At 45.8% G+C, this 17,388-nt stretch overlaps 1 protein-coding gene across 7 annotated transcripts in view; it reads right to left on the minus strand.

Moving 5' to 3' along the window:
• The window catches only part of ARHGEF3 (Rho guanine nucleotide exchange factor 3), a 320,159-nt gene that overhangs the window by 60,439 nt on the left and 242,332 nt on the right, over positions 1-17,388 (minus strand). The window contains exon 1 of one of the 7 annotated variants that reach the window (XM_004448236.4): positions 7,085-7,401. The exons of the other annotated variants lie outside the window; for them this stretch is intronic. Within the exon in view, the coding sequence (XP_004448293.1) occupies positions 7,085-7,180 (96 nt within the window). The 5' untranslated portion in view covers positions 7,181-7,401. Of the gene's footprint in view, positions 1-7,084; positions 7,402-17,388 lie in introns of those variants that run through there. 7 annotated transcript variants of the gene reach the window in all.

The following is a 17,388-nucleotide window of genomic DNA, read 5'->3' on the forward strand; positions in this document are numbered from 1 at the left end:
TCACTTTGTTTGTAATGGCTACAAATAATGCCACTGAGCCCTGTGCCAAGGCCAAGTACATGGAGCTATTCTGCTGTCAGGGGATGGTGAGGTTGTTGGCTCTTCTGCCTGCTATAAATAACTAGAAAATGCTGTTAGACTAGAATTAAACAACCCCACTTCAAGCTCTAGATCTGCCACTCCTGGCTCTGTGATCCTGGGCAAATCATCAAATCTTTCTTATCCTCAGTATTCTCATCTTTAAAATGAGAATAATTATACTCAGGTGAGGCAAGGAATGTAAGAGTGCTCCGAAACCTACTAAATGCACAAACATATAGCATGATCATTATTGCAAATAATGTCATCACGAGCGTCTTTGGATGAGAAGCATCGCACCGTTCCCTCCCACCTCCACCCCTGAGCTGGAATACTAGGTCCTCGATATGCATTGACAAGTACCTTTGCTCCACACAGAAGTGCATTGTTTCTCTTCATTGGGTTTTATTGTGTCGTTAAAATATCTGTGACTGCAATTAGTTATAAAATAGCACCTCAGTATTGTTTGCCTTTTTCTAGAGTGAGGTCGGGTTTATCTTTTGTAGTTTCTTGTGTGTGAAGTGCCTATCAGTGTCCTTTGCCCGTTTGTTAATGGGGTGTTCTTTTACATCTGTATACATTGTTTATAAGACAAGGATATTACTCTTTAGTCTGTCATCTTAATTTCAAACATCTTTTTCAATGTATTAATCTACTGCTTTTGTCTGAGGAAGCAAAATAAACAAAAGAAACCTTTGGCTGATCAATACTCAGGACTTCCGGGCACAGAGGATGCTAGGCAAAAACAAGCAAAGAAGCTGAAAGCAGGTGGTGTGTGTATGTGTATGTGTGTGCACACACACATCCGTGTGTGGGGGACAGAATAAGTAGGAAGGGTGATAGCAGTTTTCAAATATTTAAGGGAATAAAACTGTATATTATATTATATATTACTGTAAATATACAGTTAAGGAATAACCTATCAGAAAGTATTACCGTATAATATATAGCTCCAGAAAGCCATGTTACAATTAAGAAAGGATTTTCTCATGATCCATGCTGAACAAAGAGGGAGTGTATGGCCTCCGAAGATGATGAGCTGTTACTGGAGGTGATTAAGCAGAGATGGAATGGACCCATCATCAGATAAGAAGTGGGATACATGTTCTCCTAGGGCATTACCCATTTTGCAGTTCTCTGATGCAATGATGCAATGACCCTGGGTCATATCCTGGAGACCGGTTTTGTTTATTTGTTTCATAAATCTCCGGAAGAAAGCCTGTTTTGCTACCTCTTTCCTCCTCGTCTTAAGAGCCAGGAAGAAAAAAAAAAGAAAAGAAAAGTCCAATGAATTTACAGTTAAGGTTTCTGGTTCAGCCCCAATTAACTGAAGTTTCACTAATAATCAAGGATGCCTTTTCGCCAAAGAACATGATGGCCCAACACAGAAGGTGTAGGCACAAAGTATTTCTAGACTGAAAAAGAACCCTGCCTCTCCCAGCTAGTCAAAAGTTCAGAAGACTTTCCTGATTAACTTGAGATATAGCCACTTCTAAGTCAATAACTGCTATCAATTTACAAAAAATAGAAAGCATTAGAAACCACTGGACTTCACGCGACAGTTCGTCCCATGAGTCAACACAACAAGAATAAATTGCGATGCTATTGTGGTAATTTCCTCATGTCACCTGTGACCTGTACCCATTACTGAGGCTGACAAATCATGGAAGGCAACTGCACACATACATCACAGATGAAGTAACCCTTCCAGATCTGCATATATCATTAACAACAATTAAATGTGTACAGGGCTTTGCAAAATTAGCATATGATTGGTAATTTATTTTCATTCGGTTGTTATAAAAACAGTGGCACTGGTCCAGGATTTTGCAGGCCATCACAGGGCAACTTGAGAAAATGACATGATTTGCAAATTTCCAGATGGTGGTCATGGTCTTGCAGTTATTGGTTAATGCAGATAAGCAAAATGACTAATTGCAGAGCTAACGGTATCACTTCCACAGAGCTGAGCATGCAGAATTCTGCCAAAGACCAGCTCCGTGGTCTCAAGAAACAGAAAATGGAAGTGACTAAAACCTTCCCCAGCAGGCACTTGCTGACCCCACTTCTGTGGGTCACAGCTCTTCTACTATGGGGGCTGCCAGAAGCCTAACAGTCGGGTCTCCCACTCAGGAAAAAATGGGCCTTCGATGGTCAGACAATTTGCTTGGGCAGTCAGATTCACTGTTGATGTGTTATGTGGTGAGAAGACTAGTGATTTAGTCATTTAGAGGCACCGTGATGTGGTTGGGAAAGTACAGACTTGAGGGTGAGACTGGGGTGTGAGTTATTGACTCCTCCACTTATCGCAGCTCAGCTGCTCTGGGAAGGCCACTACCCTGGTCCGAGCCTCAGTTTCTTGTTCTACCAAGGGGGCAATCCTACCAACCTCATAGGATTACGGTGATGATGACTGTGTGACTTCTAGTAAGCCCCTAATGCACTGCTGTGCATAAAACAGTATCCAGGAAATTAGAGTGGTGATTACGATGTTTCTTAAAATTACATCAGGAATCGTTTTTGGGAGGCAGAGACCTTGAAGATGATGATCATGATAATGAGATTTATTGAGCACTTATTACATGCCAGGCACTGTGCCAAGTGTTGCATGTGAATCATCTCGTTTGGTCCTCACTAGGGCCCGAGGAGGTAGAAAATCCACATACCCATTTCACTACCAAGGAAACTGGGGCTTAGCTTGTCCAAGTTCCTACTGCTAGCAGGTGGTAGAGAGGACCTTGGGACCTAGGCAGTCTTACTTCAGAGCTGATGCACTGAACAGCCTCAAGTGACGTGTATGAAGTCAACATATTTTCTTCTAATAAAACTGTTCCTAGTTCATGTGCATCCTGGAGGCCCGAGTTCCTCATGATCCTTTTTCATCTTAATAAGCCTCAGCCTCAGGACTAGACAATCAGAACCAGATCCTATAAGCAACTGAAGTCCTTTCCCTGGGTAACTCTGTCACTCCCATCCAGTGAGTGCTCTGAAAGTCATAGAATTCATGAAGTCTATTAATTTAGTCATCTGAAATGAAACAGAATCTCAGAGTTTGAAGTAACTCCTCAGGACCATTTCCATGCAGTTGGTTGTATATACCATCAATTCGACAGTTTCTGATATAGATCCCAAGAAATATACACATTACTGGAAATGGGTTGATCCCTTGAGCTCTCCGGCTGGCATGCAAGGAGTACAGCCTCAGGTGTGTACAATTTTCAAATACACATGTTGACTGACTGAGGCATAAATCATGGGCCTAGGGTTCACCTTGCCTTGGAGAGCTGAGACTTGAAAAGTACTTTACATAAAGTTCTCAAGGTCATATATTTTTAAAAACGTTATAAGGCATTTTTCGTGTCTGTTCAGTTTTGCGTTTCCCCCTGTTGTTCTTCACAGAGGCAAACGCCCTTGGATGGTACAAGGGATTCCAGTAACAAACGCTGGACTAAATCTATCCGGAAACCTGGACCTGGGTCTTGGGCTCAGCTGCTGGTTTTCTTTGTGGCTTTCCGTAAGTTACCTCTCCTCAGTGTCCTTATTTATAAAGTGGGTAGAATAATACGTGCTTTATGTTAACCTTTCAGTGGGTTGAGGCGCCAAGTGGGGCATTAGATGTGGTAGCCTTAGAAAAGGAATAGGACTCGGTCACTTTTAGGTGTATGCCATTATTTTCAGGGCCATGCAGGGCTGTTGGCTGAGTCAAAATTAGAACTTAGATTTTTGGGACTTGGCTTAGTCCTCCACTGTCCACATAGACAGGCTATGGTCTGTGTACTGCGAACTTTTTAAACCACCAGGAGACAAACACAATGACTACAAATACCACTAACTAAATCTGGCCTAATCCTGACCAATAACTCAGATGGTGAATCTTATAACCAAAATAAAGCTGCCCTTCAAGTTGCCAGAAGCACTCTTAGAAAGAATATAACAGAAACACGTCTTTGTATTTTCATTAAAATTAAAATGGACCCGGAACTCTTAAAAACCTTCTCATCAGCATCCTTAGCCAACATGTTCACACAACCCAGCCTTCTTTCTTTAAAAGCAAACCTCACCAAGGGGAAATGGTGATTTTAATTTGCAATTGATACAATTTGTTGGCGCCAATGGCTATTGTTTTACTGACTTGGCCAGGTGTTCAGAGCACCTAAAATGACCAGTCCCTCCTGGCATTGGGGGGTGGGAGATGGACACACAATAAACATGACTGAATCGAGCAAAGCTGCATCAATGATCAGAAGAAATAAGCTTAAAGATGCTCACATGATACCACGTTTCTCTGTATAAGTCCAGGGCCTTAGATTTCACAGTTAATGATTATAGCCGGAAGGATATAGCTGGTTATGGGTATTAAAATCAAACATCTGCAATCCAACTCATACATCATGTCATAAGAAATATCAGATTAAGAAGCAGTATTATATTAATATCATCCATATAGAATATTTTTGAATGTTTAAAATATATCTTTTTTCCTTTTACTGGAAACTATCATTGAAATTAAAAATCACAAAGCATTTAAATGAAGATTTGGTATCATTTGCTTTTAAGAAAATGTTTACTTTTGCACATTTTTTATTCACGTGTATGGTAGCAAATGCACATGAATAACACCCACCCCTTCCCTATGAGCCTCTCCCTAAGCGCTCTTCCTTGGCAAGCCTGCCGCAAATACAGGAGCAAATCTTGAAGGCTCTTAGCATCTCACCATTTTCCTTACCGAAAACTCTGAAGGCATGGCCATTAAATGTCTAAAGAGCAGAGATGCTTTGCTACAATTGCCTTTTGAAGGTCGAGTCCTATTCTCCTGGAAAGGCTTTTGGATAGACCAGTTTTTCTTTATAGCATAACCACATTCTTTCTGCGAAGAAAATGCCCATGACTTTCACAGAAATTAACAGTAGCTGTTTTGCTTATTAACAATTATAAGATGTCCTTCAAAAGGTAGTCCAGTAGATGCCATTTTTAAAAACATTCACAAATACTGATGACACCTGCTGGTAGAAACCACATTTTAGTTAACTGCTCATGGAGAAGCAAGGCCTGCAAGGGCTGGCTGCCTTTTGCACTAATAATGAAACCAGAAGACTACCCCTAAATTCACGTAAGTTTCTTTTTCCAACTTAGCCTATTTCCATCATCAGGAAGTGACAGGCCAGATCAATGAAACCAGGGGATGTGCTGGACTAGACCCCTCTGCCCCAAGCAGTACTTAGATTCTCATTTAAACACTAAAGGAAAATCAAACTTCAGGGATGACACCTGAAAAATATCTACCAACTATTTTCAAAATTGTCCCTCCCACATCCTTACTCCTACCCCAGGATATCCCCCTAAAAGACAAAATTAGTAAAATTTAATAATTTGGATCCAGCTGTCAATGAAGAATATTAATATTTGATAATATATTTTCTTTCATCTCATTTGTGATACACAAAAGATGTCTATATTCTAAGTATAAGAATAAGAAAAGATGAAGTAGATATATTTACTTATGCCTTTAGCTCAACTACTGGAAAACATAGGACAAAGTGAAAGCAAGAAGGGACTAGAATCCAAAGAAAGCTATTCTCACTATTCTTCTCTTTCACCCACTTCAATTTATTAACTAGGCTTGGTTATACTTTGCTTCCTTCTAAAAGGAGTCTGAGGGGCACCAGCCTCACAGCTCCTACATTCATTAAATGATGCCATTCCCAGTGGAAAACCATGATATCCATTTGAAGCCTGAACAACCTGAATTTTATGCAGGTGCTGTCCTGTCAAAATGTATTAAGAATCCAAACGCCACTACAGCCATCACACTTCCACAGCTGCTGGGAACAAAAACTCTTTGTGAAAATATACAAGTGAGCTGGGGTGTGGGGTATGGGGTGTGGGTGGAGGTGGAGGGAGAACTTTGCACTCTGCTTACAGAAAGCTGATCACAATGGGGGCAGCTCTCGTGAGAGGAGCAGCTTCGAGCAGCTCTTGTGAGAGGCAACGCTGTCACAGCTGAGTAGACCCAAGCGTGATAGGTAGGTGGGGCTTCCACGAAGGCTGGGACAAGGCTGGCTGCACACCTGCCTCCAGACTTTCCTGGGTAATGGTTATGCTCATAGGGTGAGGTGGGTGACAGCAGAGATCTTCCAGAAACACATGGGATGGCAATGATGACATGGGCCCTGTGGGTTCCACTGTATCCTGACCACAGTTGTGGCCCAAGAGAAGCGATCGTCTTCTCTAAGACCCTTGAAGAAAGTCGCTTTCCACTCCAGCTGAACCCCACCTTTGAGGTCAGTGAGCTACGTGCCAGAGAAACAACATGCAGGAGGAAATGGCAGGCGAAACCCAGGGCCCCCTCACATCACCCTTCAGGCACAAGAAAGTTCCCTGAGAAGGGAATTGTTTCCGATGTTCCAAGGCAGCTCCCCACCACCCCCAAGGAGCTTAACTCATTTCTAGGATCCATGTGGGAGACACTCAAATGACTCGTCTTCCCCCAGGTGAATGGCCCCCTCTGGCCACAGGTGTCAAGCAGAGGTGCCATGCCCTGTCTTTGCTGCCAAGCAACTGCCAGGCCACGTCTGGCAGGTGAGACGTCCTGAGGGATTCCCAAGAACCGCCCCCAGATCTCCCAACACAGCGAGAGGAAAACAGCGCTTAAAGGGTAGCTCTTCCCTGACATGGGGCCCTGCTGATACTCGGCCGGGTGTAGACAGATGATCGGGTGTGGACGGATGATCGACAGCCTGGGCGCCCTGCAAGAGAGGCTGGCGAGAGGCGGCTGCTGCTCCCCGGCCGGGATGAGGAGGGACAGACAGAAGGCGGCTCAAGCTCCATCCACAGAGAAGGGACCGGAGGGAGCCAGACACCGAGAAAGGGATGGAGACGAGGAGACGCAGGGACAGCGAGAGGTGGAGAGAGAGGGAGACAGGGACACGGAGAGTGAGCGTGGGGAAGGAGTCGAGGGAGACAATAGGAGGTGGCCGAGAGGTGCCGGCGGCGGGCGCGCCCCTACCTCCGCGTCCTTGGCGGGCCCGCTTGCGGGCGGCACCTCCAGGCTGCAGTTGGCCCTCTTGACCGACAGGTAGAAGGGGTAATCCTTGGCCACCATGGCGGCTGCCGGGCCTGCCCTTTGGGAGGTCACCGCTGACCCCAGGCGGCCGCAAAACTCCCAGGCGAAAGGCGGCCCGAGCTCCACGGTGCCGAGCGGCGGCGGCGGCGACTCGCAGGCGGTCTCGGGGCTTCCAGCCCGGCCAGAGCCGACTCCGGCGCCCAGGCTGGGCGGCGGGCGGAGCCGCGGCGGGGCCCGCCCAGCGCGGGGGCGGGCCGGGGCGGGGCGAGGACCGGGGCGGGGCCGGGGCGATGGGCGGGGCGAGGGCGGGGCGGGGTGGGGCGGGGCCGGGGCGAGGGCGGGGTGGGGCGGAGCCGCGGCGGGGCCCGCCCAGCGCGGGGGCGGGGCGGGGCGAGGGCGGGGTGGGGCGGGGCCGGGGCGAGGACCGGGGCGGGGCCGGGGCGAGGGGCGGGGCGAGGGCGGGGCGGGGCGAGGGCGGGGCGGGGGCGGGGTGGGGCGGGGTGGGGCGGGGTGGGGCGGGGCGCCGAGACCGGGGTGGGGCCTCGACGAAAGCTCAGCGGCGCTGACCGGCCGGGCAATCGCCGCGGCTCTCCCGGGGCCCCCCGCACTCCCCGGGTGGGAGAGAGGCGGCGGGGCGAGAGGGGACCCGGGCAAAATTCTAGCGAGCGAAGGCACCCGTGGTGAGAAGCGAGCGCTTTAGAAGTCCACTTTCAGTTTTCCTGCACACATGGTTTTTTTCCTCTTTAAGTGAACGTCCTTGAAGCATAATTTACAAACAGTAAAATGCACCCATTGTAAGTGCATGGCTCGGTGAGCGCTGACAAATGCAAACGCCCGCGTAATCAGCTTCACGGCCTGGATACAGGCACTTCCACCGTCCCACAAGCCCCTGGGGCCCTCGTCCCTCGCACGCATCCTGCAGTAAGAAGAGGATGGTGAGAGGCTGCGGCCCACCCAGAACACCAGCACACGGCGTCTGCTTCTAGCGTAGGGCTGCCCGGCGAAGACCCCGCACTATTACGCCTTTCTGGACGGGTTCTGGAGAACCACTCACACTGCAACTGTCTAAGGAGGGAGGCGTAAGGCCGCTCACTGCCGTCCTGCTTGGGACAGTAAAAAAACCGGAAGCGACGGTAATACTCATCAACAGGGGAACGCTTAAATAAACCCTCTCTAGCAGCAATCAAAATAAATAAAAAATAAATATTTTTTAAAAGAAAAAGCTGTGTTATTTAAAAGAAACAAGCGGCAGTGTAAGAACAGACAAATACCACTTACGTTAAAAAACATATCTGCAAAAGAATGCCATTTATTTTCTATAGGAAAGTGTACTGAAAACTGTCTAGAAGGATCTGCAGCAAACTCAGGCCAATCTCCTTGGGGCTGAGGGTTGGGGAAAGCATTAGGAAGGGGCACCTGGGGTGAACGGATTAGAGACAGTGGCCCAAGCGGACTTGAAAATTATTAAGGCTAATGTTTTAAAAAAATTTTTACAAGGCAAATATATTCATGTGTTATTTGGGAAATTAACTATTAACTTTTAAAAACATTAAAATGATCATTATGTCAAAAGTAACTTTGTCGGCTGCACTGCTGAATTTGTTTCCCCCTCAAAGTAAAGTCATGGCTATGTCAGGAGGTGCCTGGGCAGACAATGTGTTTTGTTTTTACTCCTTAGGTACCAGGAGGTAGGGGGAATGCTGTGATAAGCCCCCAGTTCGGTGTCCTGTCCTTCTAGCTGTGGCCAGAACCCAGCAGTTCCCGCTTTCCAGGCAGGAAACTTCATAACACTCAATTATTTCATCTCAGGTACCAAACCCACACCATCAGCTAGTGTAGACAAACCCACACCATCAGTTAGTACAGACAAACTGCCTTAGGAAGCAGGAAGAATTCGGCCTAGTTTGGCCACCCCACTGTTACCACTCTTGTCAAGGGGGCTCCTGAATGAGTGGGTTCCAACTGAGTTTGAAGAGAGCTTCTGAGTTCTTTCCCTGCAAATATACACCCTAGAGCGTTGGGAAGAAAGTGGAGCAAGAAGAGGGTACACAACTTGAGCTCACCGATGGGAGGCTCACATCGGTGGCCCCCAAGCTTGGCGAAGTGGGCGTGCGATGGTGGGGTCGTGAGGGGACCCCCTCTCCAAGGGCTCCCAACCAAAGCCCACATGAACTCCGCAGCCAAAGCGGGGCCAGGAGGCACCGAGATGCTCCCTCGGGGGTTCTCTGGCTCCCAGGGCTCCAAGGGCCTCTCATTGCCCTCTCCTGCTCCTCTCACCCTCACAGGCCACCGTCTCACCTAGACGACTCTGGCCACCAGGCGGTTCTTCCCAGTTCGGGATGGGCTTTGATCCTGGGTGGTGCTCGCTTGGCTAATTACTAATGGCCAGGAACGACTTCAGCAGTGATGAAAAAAAGTATAACCGTCAAACTGAGTGAGAAAGGAAAGATGGGAATCTGGAGTGGCACTGGGTGGCCTGATTCTTGCAAGCTTCTCACTACCCTGGACGGAACTCCAGTATTCAAAGATATATATTTTTGGTACAATAAGGCCTGTAAACGCAGACCAGCAATTTTGGGTGTATGGGGTCCTTGAGACATTAAAGGATTTTCAAGGGTATTTTTGACCCCATGCCCTGACTTCACATTCCACCTAGTGTCCTGACTTCAGAACGTCCCCCGAGTAGAGCGTGCTGCTCTGCCACTGATAGAACCAAAGACCTTCCCAGAAAGCAGGCTGCCCCACAGGAGGGTTCCCCAGAACACCCCGGAAGCTGGAGTCCCAGTGGTGGGAAGACGGCGCCACGCACAGTGCTTGTGCGTGTGTTTATGGGCTTAGGGACAGCACTGCCCTAACAGCTTCACTCGAAGCAACGAAGCAACGAAGCAACGGCACAAAGTGCCTTTCAGAACTCGCCTTCGGCACGGCCGTTATAATCCTATAAAACGCTTCACAGCAGGGCAGTGTTCCCTGCAAGCAGCCAGGAGCCCGGAGACAGGAAGAAAGAAGGCTGTTCTGCGTCTGCAGGAGCGGGGCCGGACGCGGGGCCCGCGGTCTCCTCTGTGCTGCTGTGTGGGGTGGACACTTGCCGACCCCTGGCTACCAGCTCCTTGTAGACCTGCAGACGGCTAGGCAGGGCTGGGAGACCATCTCTCAATTCTGCCAACCCCAGAGTGGTGACTGAGCAGAATGGGCCCGGTGGAAGGCTAAAACTTCAGAGGCCAGAGTGGTGGTAACGGTCTTCTTGGCCAAAGGGTCAGTGCTTCATCCAGTCAGCTGTAATGCTGTGTAATCTTAACATCAGAGAGTATGGGTTTGTTGTGCTTTTTTTTAAGGAGGTACCAGGGATTGAACCTGGGACCTTGTATCTGGGAAGCAGGTGCTCAACCACTGAGCTACACCTGCTCCCCTTTGTGGGTTTTCTTAAAGGCTCATTCATGCATGCATTCATTCATCAAATATAGAATGACTGTTTATTACAGATCAGGTTCTCAATTAGCTCCATTTCTACTTATTCCTCTATGCCCAGTGTTCTTAACTAGGGGTCCACGGAAAGATTTCAGGGGGTCTGTGAGCTTGAACTAAAAAAAATCAACTTATTATCTTTATTTTCCCTGACGCCTAATGTAGAGTGTCATAAAACTATATGACTTTATGTTCTGAGAAGGGGTCCGTGGTTTTCACCTGACTGGCAAAGGGGTCTGTGGAAAGAAAAAAGGTTAAGAACTCCTGCTGTATGCAGAACAGGTGTTTAATACACACCCGCTTAAGGAACATAGTCACCTTTAAAACATGGCCTTTCGACCATAATCCCTGCTATGAGGTGTGTGTTTTCAGAAGGAGGCTTAAGCGACAGTAGCTGATTCCCCAAAGCCTGGCTGTCACACATGTGTATCTCCATCTGTTTCCCTGGCAACTTGAGCCATCTCCTCTAACCCACTAATCTAACACAGTAATATAGGTACCAGTGGACACAGCGTGTGTTCCAACACCTCCCCGCCCCTTCCATTTGGGCAACATTCCCAGTTAATGGCCAAATTCCTTCTCTTCTCTGCGACTTCAGTCTTGGTGAGGAGGGAGTGGAGTTAAAAGCCTGAAGAAGTTCTGGCAGTGAATTCTGGGAGATAGGTACAAATGGCACAAATGAAGCACTGATCATTTCTAAATTCACACCATTATTATTTTTCTTCCTGCTCCAGGCTCGATTTGCAAAAACACATCCCTGGACATTCTGAACCTGGAAGATTTAAATCTCGCATTCTCTTAAAGATCTCATTTTCCGGAATAAGTCTGAAATACCAGTTAAGTCTTTCTCTCCCTTCCCTGATTTAGCTAATACTATGGATTATTAGTGAGAATGCAAAAATAATCAAGACTTTAAGTTTTTAAAAAAATGAACAAAGGGAGTGGCTGTAGCTCAAGTGGTTGAGCACCTGCTTCCCATATATGAGACCCCGGGTTCGATCCCCAGCACCTCCTAAAAACAAACAAAGGGAAAAAAAGCAACTCTCATTGGGGACTGATGTAGCTCAGTGGTTGAGCGCCTGCTTCCCATGTACGAGGTCCTGGGTTCAATCCCTGGTACCTACTAAAAGAAAAATGAATGAAAATGTGTCTTGCCCTGGTATACCACAGACAGGTGCATTTCCTAGCCCCTGGTTCATTAAAGCAGTGGTTCTCAACTGGGGGCGATCCTGCTCCCCAGGGGACATTTGGCAAGGTCTGGAAACATTTTTGATTTTCACTAGAAGAATGCTACTGGCATCTAGGAAGTAAAGACCAGGGTACTGCTGACCATCCTACGAAGCACAGGTCAGCTCCCTACAACAGAGAATGACAAAGGTCCAAAGTGTCAAGAGTGCCACTGTCGAGAAACCCTGCATTCAAGAGAGAGCAGAACAAAAATAAGGCACCAGAGCCAAGAGAATCTGTTGGTTTTGCCCTCAAGGATATTTTCCCTTTAGATCTTGATCACTGATTTGTGTCGAAAGCCAGCGTAGGCTTGGTGGATTGAAGAGGAGATGCTTGAAAAGCAAGAGGCCGGGAATCCTAACATACCTCAAATCTCTCCTGATGTCCAAACCTGATCCTTAACTGAATGACAGATTCTATTAAACACAAAAAGGACAAGAGAATAAAGAAGAATATGGGGGAGGAATGGGACAGAAAATTGTTATACTGCTTCAGACACAAAAAAGTACTTCAAAATGGCAGTGAAAACTAAAGCTTCAATGAAAGGCAATATTTTAAAAGCAAGCCCAATGATTCAATAAAAACCAAGAAGGGTTTAGTGTACCCTCTTCTTGATCCATGGTATTTCTGTCTGTACACTCTGTGCAATCAAAAATCTAACTCAAGAATCTGCAGTAAGACTTCCAATTTGAATTTATTACTATCAGAAGGCTTGTTTGGCTCATAGAATTAAGCTGGCTCTTACAACATTTCTGTGCACTATTAAAGGGTCTTTGAACTTAATGGATAGCCTGCATTTATTTGAGAACATTTCATATTTTTGAACGAAGAATTCGATAAATTTGTTAAACTCCAATACTATTTATCCCCACCAGACTATAACTAATATATGCATTATATGGATTTTGTATACCAATTATATATGGAGAAATTAGAATTAAAATGTGTTAATTTCATCTTTGGATATAAAAGAGATGTTTTTTTTTGTCAGCTACAAACTCAGTAATCAAAATACCATATTTTATCAAAACGAAGATGGAATAAACCATAGCATGTGCTGTAATTTCATATACCCAGGAAAGAAAAGGAGTTGCCACTTAAATGGTAACATGTGATAAATTGTAAGACACATTTCAATTCCAGAGAAATCAAAATGAGAGGGGGGGCACGGGGAATGTGCATAACAATGAAATACAGCAGTAGACCTATCACTTGGCCTGGATTTGAAAACCTACACATTTATGGAAACAAGACTTCTAGGCAGTTGGGGACCACATTTCCAGAGATGACCTGCAGAGAAATCAACAGAGAAGCTTATAAAAATCATATTCCTGGGCCCTACCTCAGAACCACTGAATTGGAATCTTTGGCAGTGGACCCCAGAAATGTGTATTTTTGGAAACACATCTTCAAAGAGCAGAGTTAGAGTAACTCAGTAATGAACCTGGGTTCCCCCTTTGGAAGCACCCTGATCACAGATCTTCAGACCAGAGGTGTCCAGGGATAATTAGCCAAAAGGTTGTGGCATCAAAGTCCAGAATGAGCACGGGAGCTGCACATTTGTCCAACCAAGCCAACGTGCAGTGAGGAACAACGATGTGCTGGACAGCATGCGACGTTCATACGGGGGCATGAGGGATGCTATGAAAAATATGCAGTTCCACATTCTGAGTAAATACCAACTAAGCCACCTACCCGGAGACATGTTCTGGCTCTCAAGACCCAGAGTCCCAAATTAAAACACGCTTATCTTCATAGCCAGGGGACATGACTGCATTTACATTTAAAAAAAATAAGCTGTACCAATACAGAATGAGAGGAGAGGAGGTGGCTTGAGATGGTTACTTGAAAAGGGCCTCGGGCTGTTGGGATGGGGTGTGGACATGTGCAGAAGACCTTAATTACAGAACTTGTTCAACCAGCAGAAACAGACTCAGGGACTCCTAGCAAGTACGTGTCTCATCTGGTGGGAGCAGAACTCGACTATGTGTGCAAGAGCAGCCCATTAGCTGAAAGTGTGCGGTATACTGTGGGTATCAGACGTGTGTTTTACGGAGGTGATTGGAGGGTGTCACTTAACTGAAAGCTTCAGTTAAGGGGGAGCTGAGTTAAGAGAGCTTTTTCTTATATCCACCTCACATCCAAAACCAAGTTCAGCAAATGCAGGGCTCACACATCCACAGTTCTGAGGGAGCCCAAAGCCTCGGCAACAGAAGGTTGAACAGAAGCACTGTCATTGGTTCACCAACCTTTAGCACTGCATTATCATTTAGTTCTTTAACACTGGCATAACAAGTATTATACAACCCACTTTTGGCTTTACCTGGCTAATTCCTCTCATTTGAGGCCATCCTTGACTCCAGATGAGGATAGATACTGCTTATGTGCCCTCCGCGCTGGGAGGATGTCTTTCATCAATACTCATCTGCTCATAATTATTTGATGTCTGTCTCCTTCGACCGACTGCAAGCAACAAGGGGGCAGGAACCGTATCTATCTTGGTCACCACAGTAGCTCCAGCTCCTTCTACCATGCTGGCACACATCAGAGGCTGGATTCTTATTTGCTGAAATGGAAATTCAACTGAAACGGGGCTAATCAGAGAACAGGTCACGGAAGAGGTAAATCCAGAGGAGAATCTTTGTGAGCAGAAAGTTTCAGCAGAATGAAACTTTCCAAGAGGGGCTAGAAAGTCAGATGCAGAAGATTATAGAGGCTGTTAAAAGAAATTCTGAGAGGTAGATGTGGGTCCCCAGTGTTGAGCTTCTTGAAGAGTCCAAAGCTCACAAAAGACACTTTGGGAGGCGACTCCTACATGGCAAGGTTGAGAGGCCCTCTCTGATATTACCGAGAGCTTTGAGTCCCTCCAGGTTTTACACACACCCGGCAATTCAGTCTAATTCCTGAACAGTGTGGACTTGCCAAGCAGACGGAAGCTCCTGTGGCCACAGGGTGTCAAATAGTTTGTTTTCAGAAACATGCTTATTTGATTTGCCCTTTTCCTTCCCTGCAGAGGAACATTCTTTCTTTTCCTTCTCTAAGCTCTGGATTCCAGGTTAAACTCCACACACAAAAAAATTCATTTTCAACTTGCCACGCTCAAACCTAGTGCTATTCATATCGAAACTCTGTTCTCTTGAGGTGGGCCCCAGAGGCTGACTTTTAAGGGGGAGGGGAGATGTCTGCCTGGTGTTTCTGCAAGATTAAACACGGTGCTAATCTGAAGAACCCAGGCTGATATAAGCTATGGACTCAAGGACCTTTAATCCAGGGACACCAGGGGAGAAGACACTTCTCTGCTGGCTGCCCCACCAAGGGAGGTGTCCTCCCCTGGAGTCTTACCAGCGAAGCTTTGAGAGCTCATTCTGGTTTAGAGACAGTACGCGATGAGCAAAACTCATCTGTCGGTGAGTGGGAGGAAAAGAGGGAAGAAAGTAAGAGAGAAAACTGAAAAGCCAACGTCACGAGGCTCCTCCTTGAACTTTAGTAACCTAGTGCTGCAGGCTCAGAAAAACCCAGTGCAGCAGGTAGGTACGAGGATTGCTCTGGTGCCAGGAAAATGCAATAAGACATAACTTTTACAAGGCAGGCAATGAATAAATGCCCTGCAGAAACAAAACTGGCTTTTAACTTCTCCAGAGTTGGCCGCCAGATGCCTGAAACGTTGGCTTGATGCATCAAAAACACACAACAGATAGAACCACGTTCTCTAAGATGAAGGCATCGTCCAGGAGAAACAATAGCTGGGGAAGCGAGGTTTTTATGCTTCAGGGGAGGAGGGGAATTCTATCTATATTTTCTTTGCTGCAGCAAAACCGACTTTAATGCACTTTAGAGGTTTCCTGCACATTAGGCAGATTTTCTAGAATGTGTTTTAAAGACAACCTCCTGCAGAAGTGCTCAGTTACTGAGCGAGCTGTCTTTCTCCCTGGGTTGGAGAGGGATCTTATGCTGCCCCAACGTGTTATCGAGACAATCTGAAACCCCAACCCTTCATTTGGAATCTGCTGCTCTGATGAAATGCAGTTTGGGGTGTCTTGTTACACTTTACCCCCAGAAGCATTAAAGGAAGTGCCTGTCACCAAAACTCAATACAAAAATGATGTTGGCAGAGCTCAGAAACCAAAGGCATCAGCATTTTGCTTCAGTTTCCTGTTCATAAAACTTTATAAAAACAACCCACCCATTAAAAAAAAAATAGCCTATAACAATAGCGCACTATTCTTTTCCCGAAGGCTTGCCTCCTGCCACACTGAAAGTAGGTGCCATCACATTTCCCGAGTTATGGGCTCCAAACACCACATCCCTTTCCTCCCTCCCTCACCCCCACCCTGCCTGGCATCGGTCCTGAATTTAGTCACTTCTCCAGTTTATGAGATCGGCAGAGAAATGACAGCACTCGCCCTCCCGGCCAGCCTGAGGAGGTCAAGCATCTGTACCACCAAGACCTGGAATAATTGAGGCTTCCTTCCCCCCAATTAATCCTCATTTCCTAGAGAAACTTTTAATATGGAAGGTGCAAACTTACACAGTGAAGGGGAAAAAAAAAAAAAAACCTACAGACTCACCCCAGCATATTAGCTGGTAAACTGAAAAAAAATTATAATGCATTGCCTCATGACAACACTAATTTTGAAGAATAAACTATTTCTCATCCACCCTGGATCTGCAGCAAATCTTTCTTTCTGAACTATTCAACACCCCATCCTTCAGTGCCCAATAGAACATAGGAGAATACACATTCTAGAAGGAGAAGCCTGGATTCAAATGCCAAGTTTTCTACTTGCTAACTCTAAGACTTTGGATTATTAACCACTCCAAACCTCGGTTTTCTCATCTGTGAAGTGGGGGTATGAGTTTCAAGGTGATAATGAAATAAAATACCTGAATAGTTTAATGAGATAATACATGTCAGCATTTTAGGCACAAGGGAAACACATCATCTGTAATGTCATTAACCTTTCTGGTAAATAAGTCGTCCTTCCTTTTTAATGTATTAGAGGGGAAAAGATAGTATTTGAGGACTTTTTCTATTCTCTTTGTTTCCAAAGGCAAGGAGTTAACCCCATGATTTCAAATATTGATTTGATTATGGGGAATATATTTTAAAAAGCAGCACAGTGAAGAGTGAACTGCTCTAAATTGGACAAGATGGGATCCAATCCTGGTTCTATCACTAAATTTACTGTGTGATGCTAAGCAAGTCAATTATCTTCTCTGAGACTCAGTGTCTTGAATTGTAAAATAAGGTGATTTAAGCATGAATGGTTATGATTCTGTGGTTCTATAAAACCAGCAAAGGCTGGAGGGCGCACAGAGTATTATCTCAATTTTATGCTTTTTTATTCCAGGAACGTTTTCAAGTAAAAATGATAATATTATTTACTAACAAAAGCACCCTTATCTAAAATCAGCACATTTGGTATAGGCAGAACGTATTTTGGGTTAGTTCAGGATGATAATATTTTATAAGGGGAATCAGAAAAGCAACATTAATGTCCTCATTTGTCAGGAAATGCATATGCATATAGAGTCCTTTAGTAGCAAATGGCAAA

Source organism: Dasypus novemcinctus, chromosome 26, assembly GCF_030445035.2.
Source record: "Dasypus novemcinctus isolate mDasNov1 chromosome 26, mDasNov1.1.hap2, whole genome shotgun sequence".
Taxonomy (NCBI): Eukaryota; Metazoa; Chordata; class Mammalia; order Cingulata; family Dasypodidae; genus Dasypus; species Dasypus novemcinctus.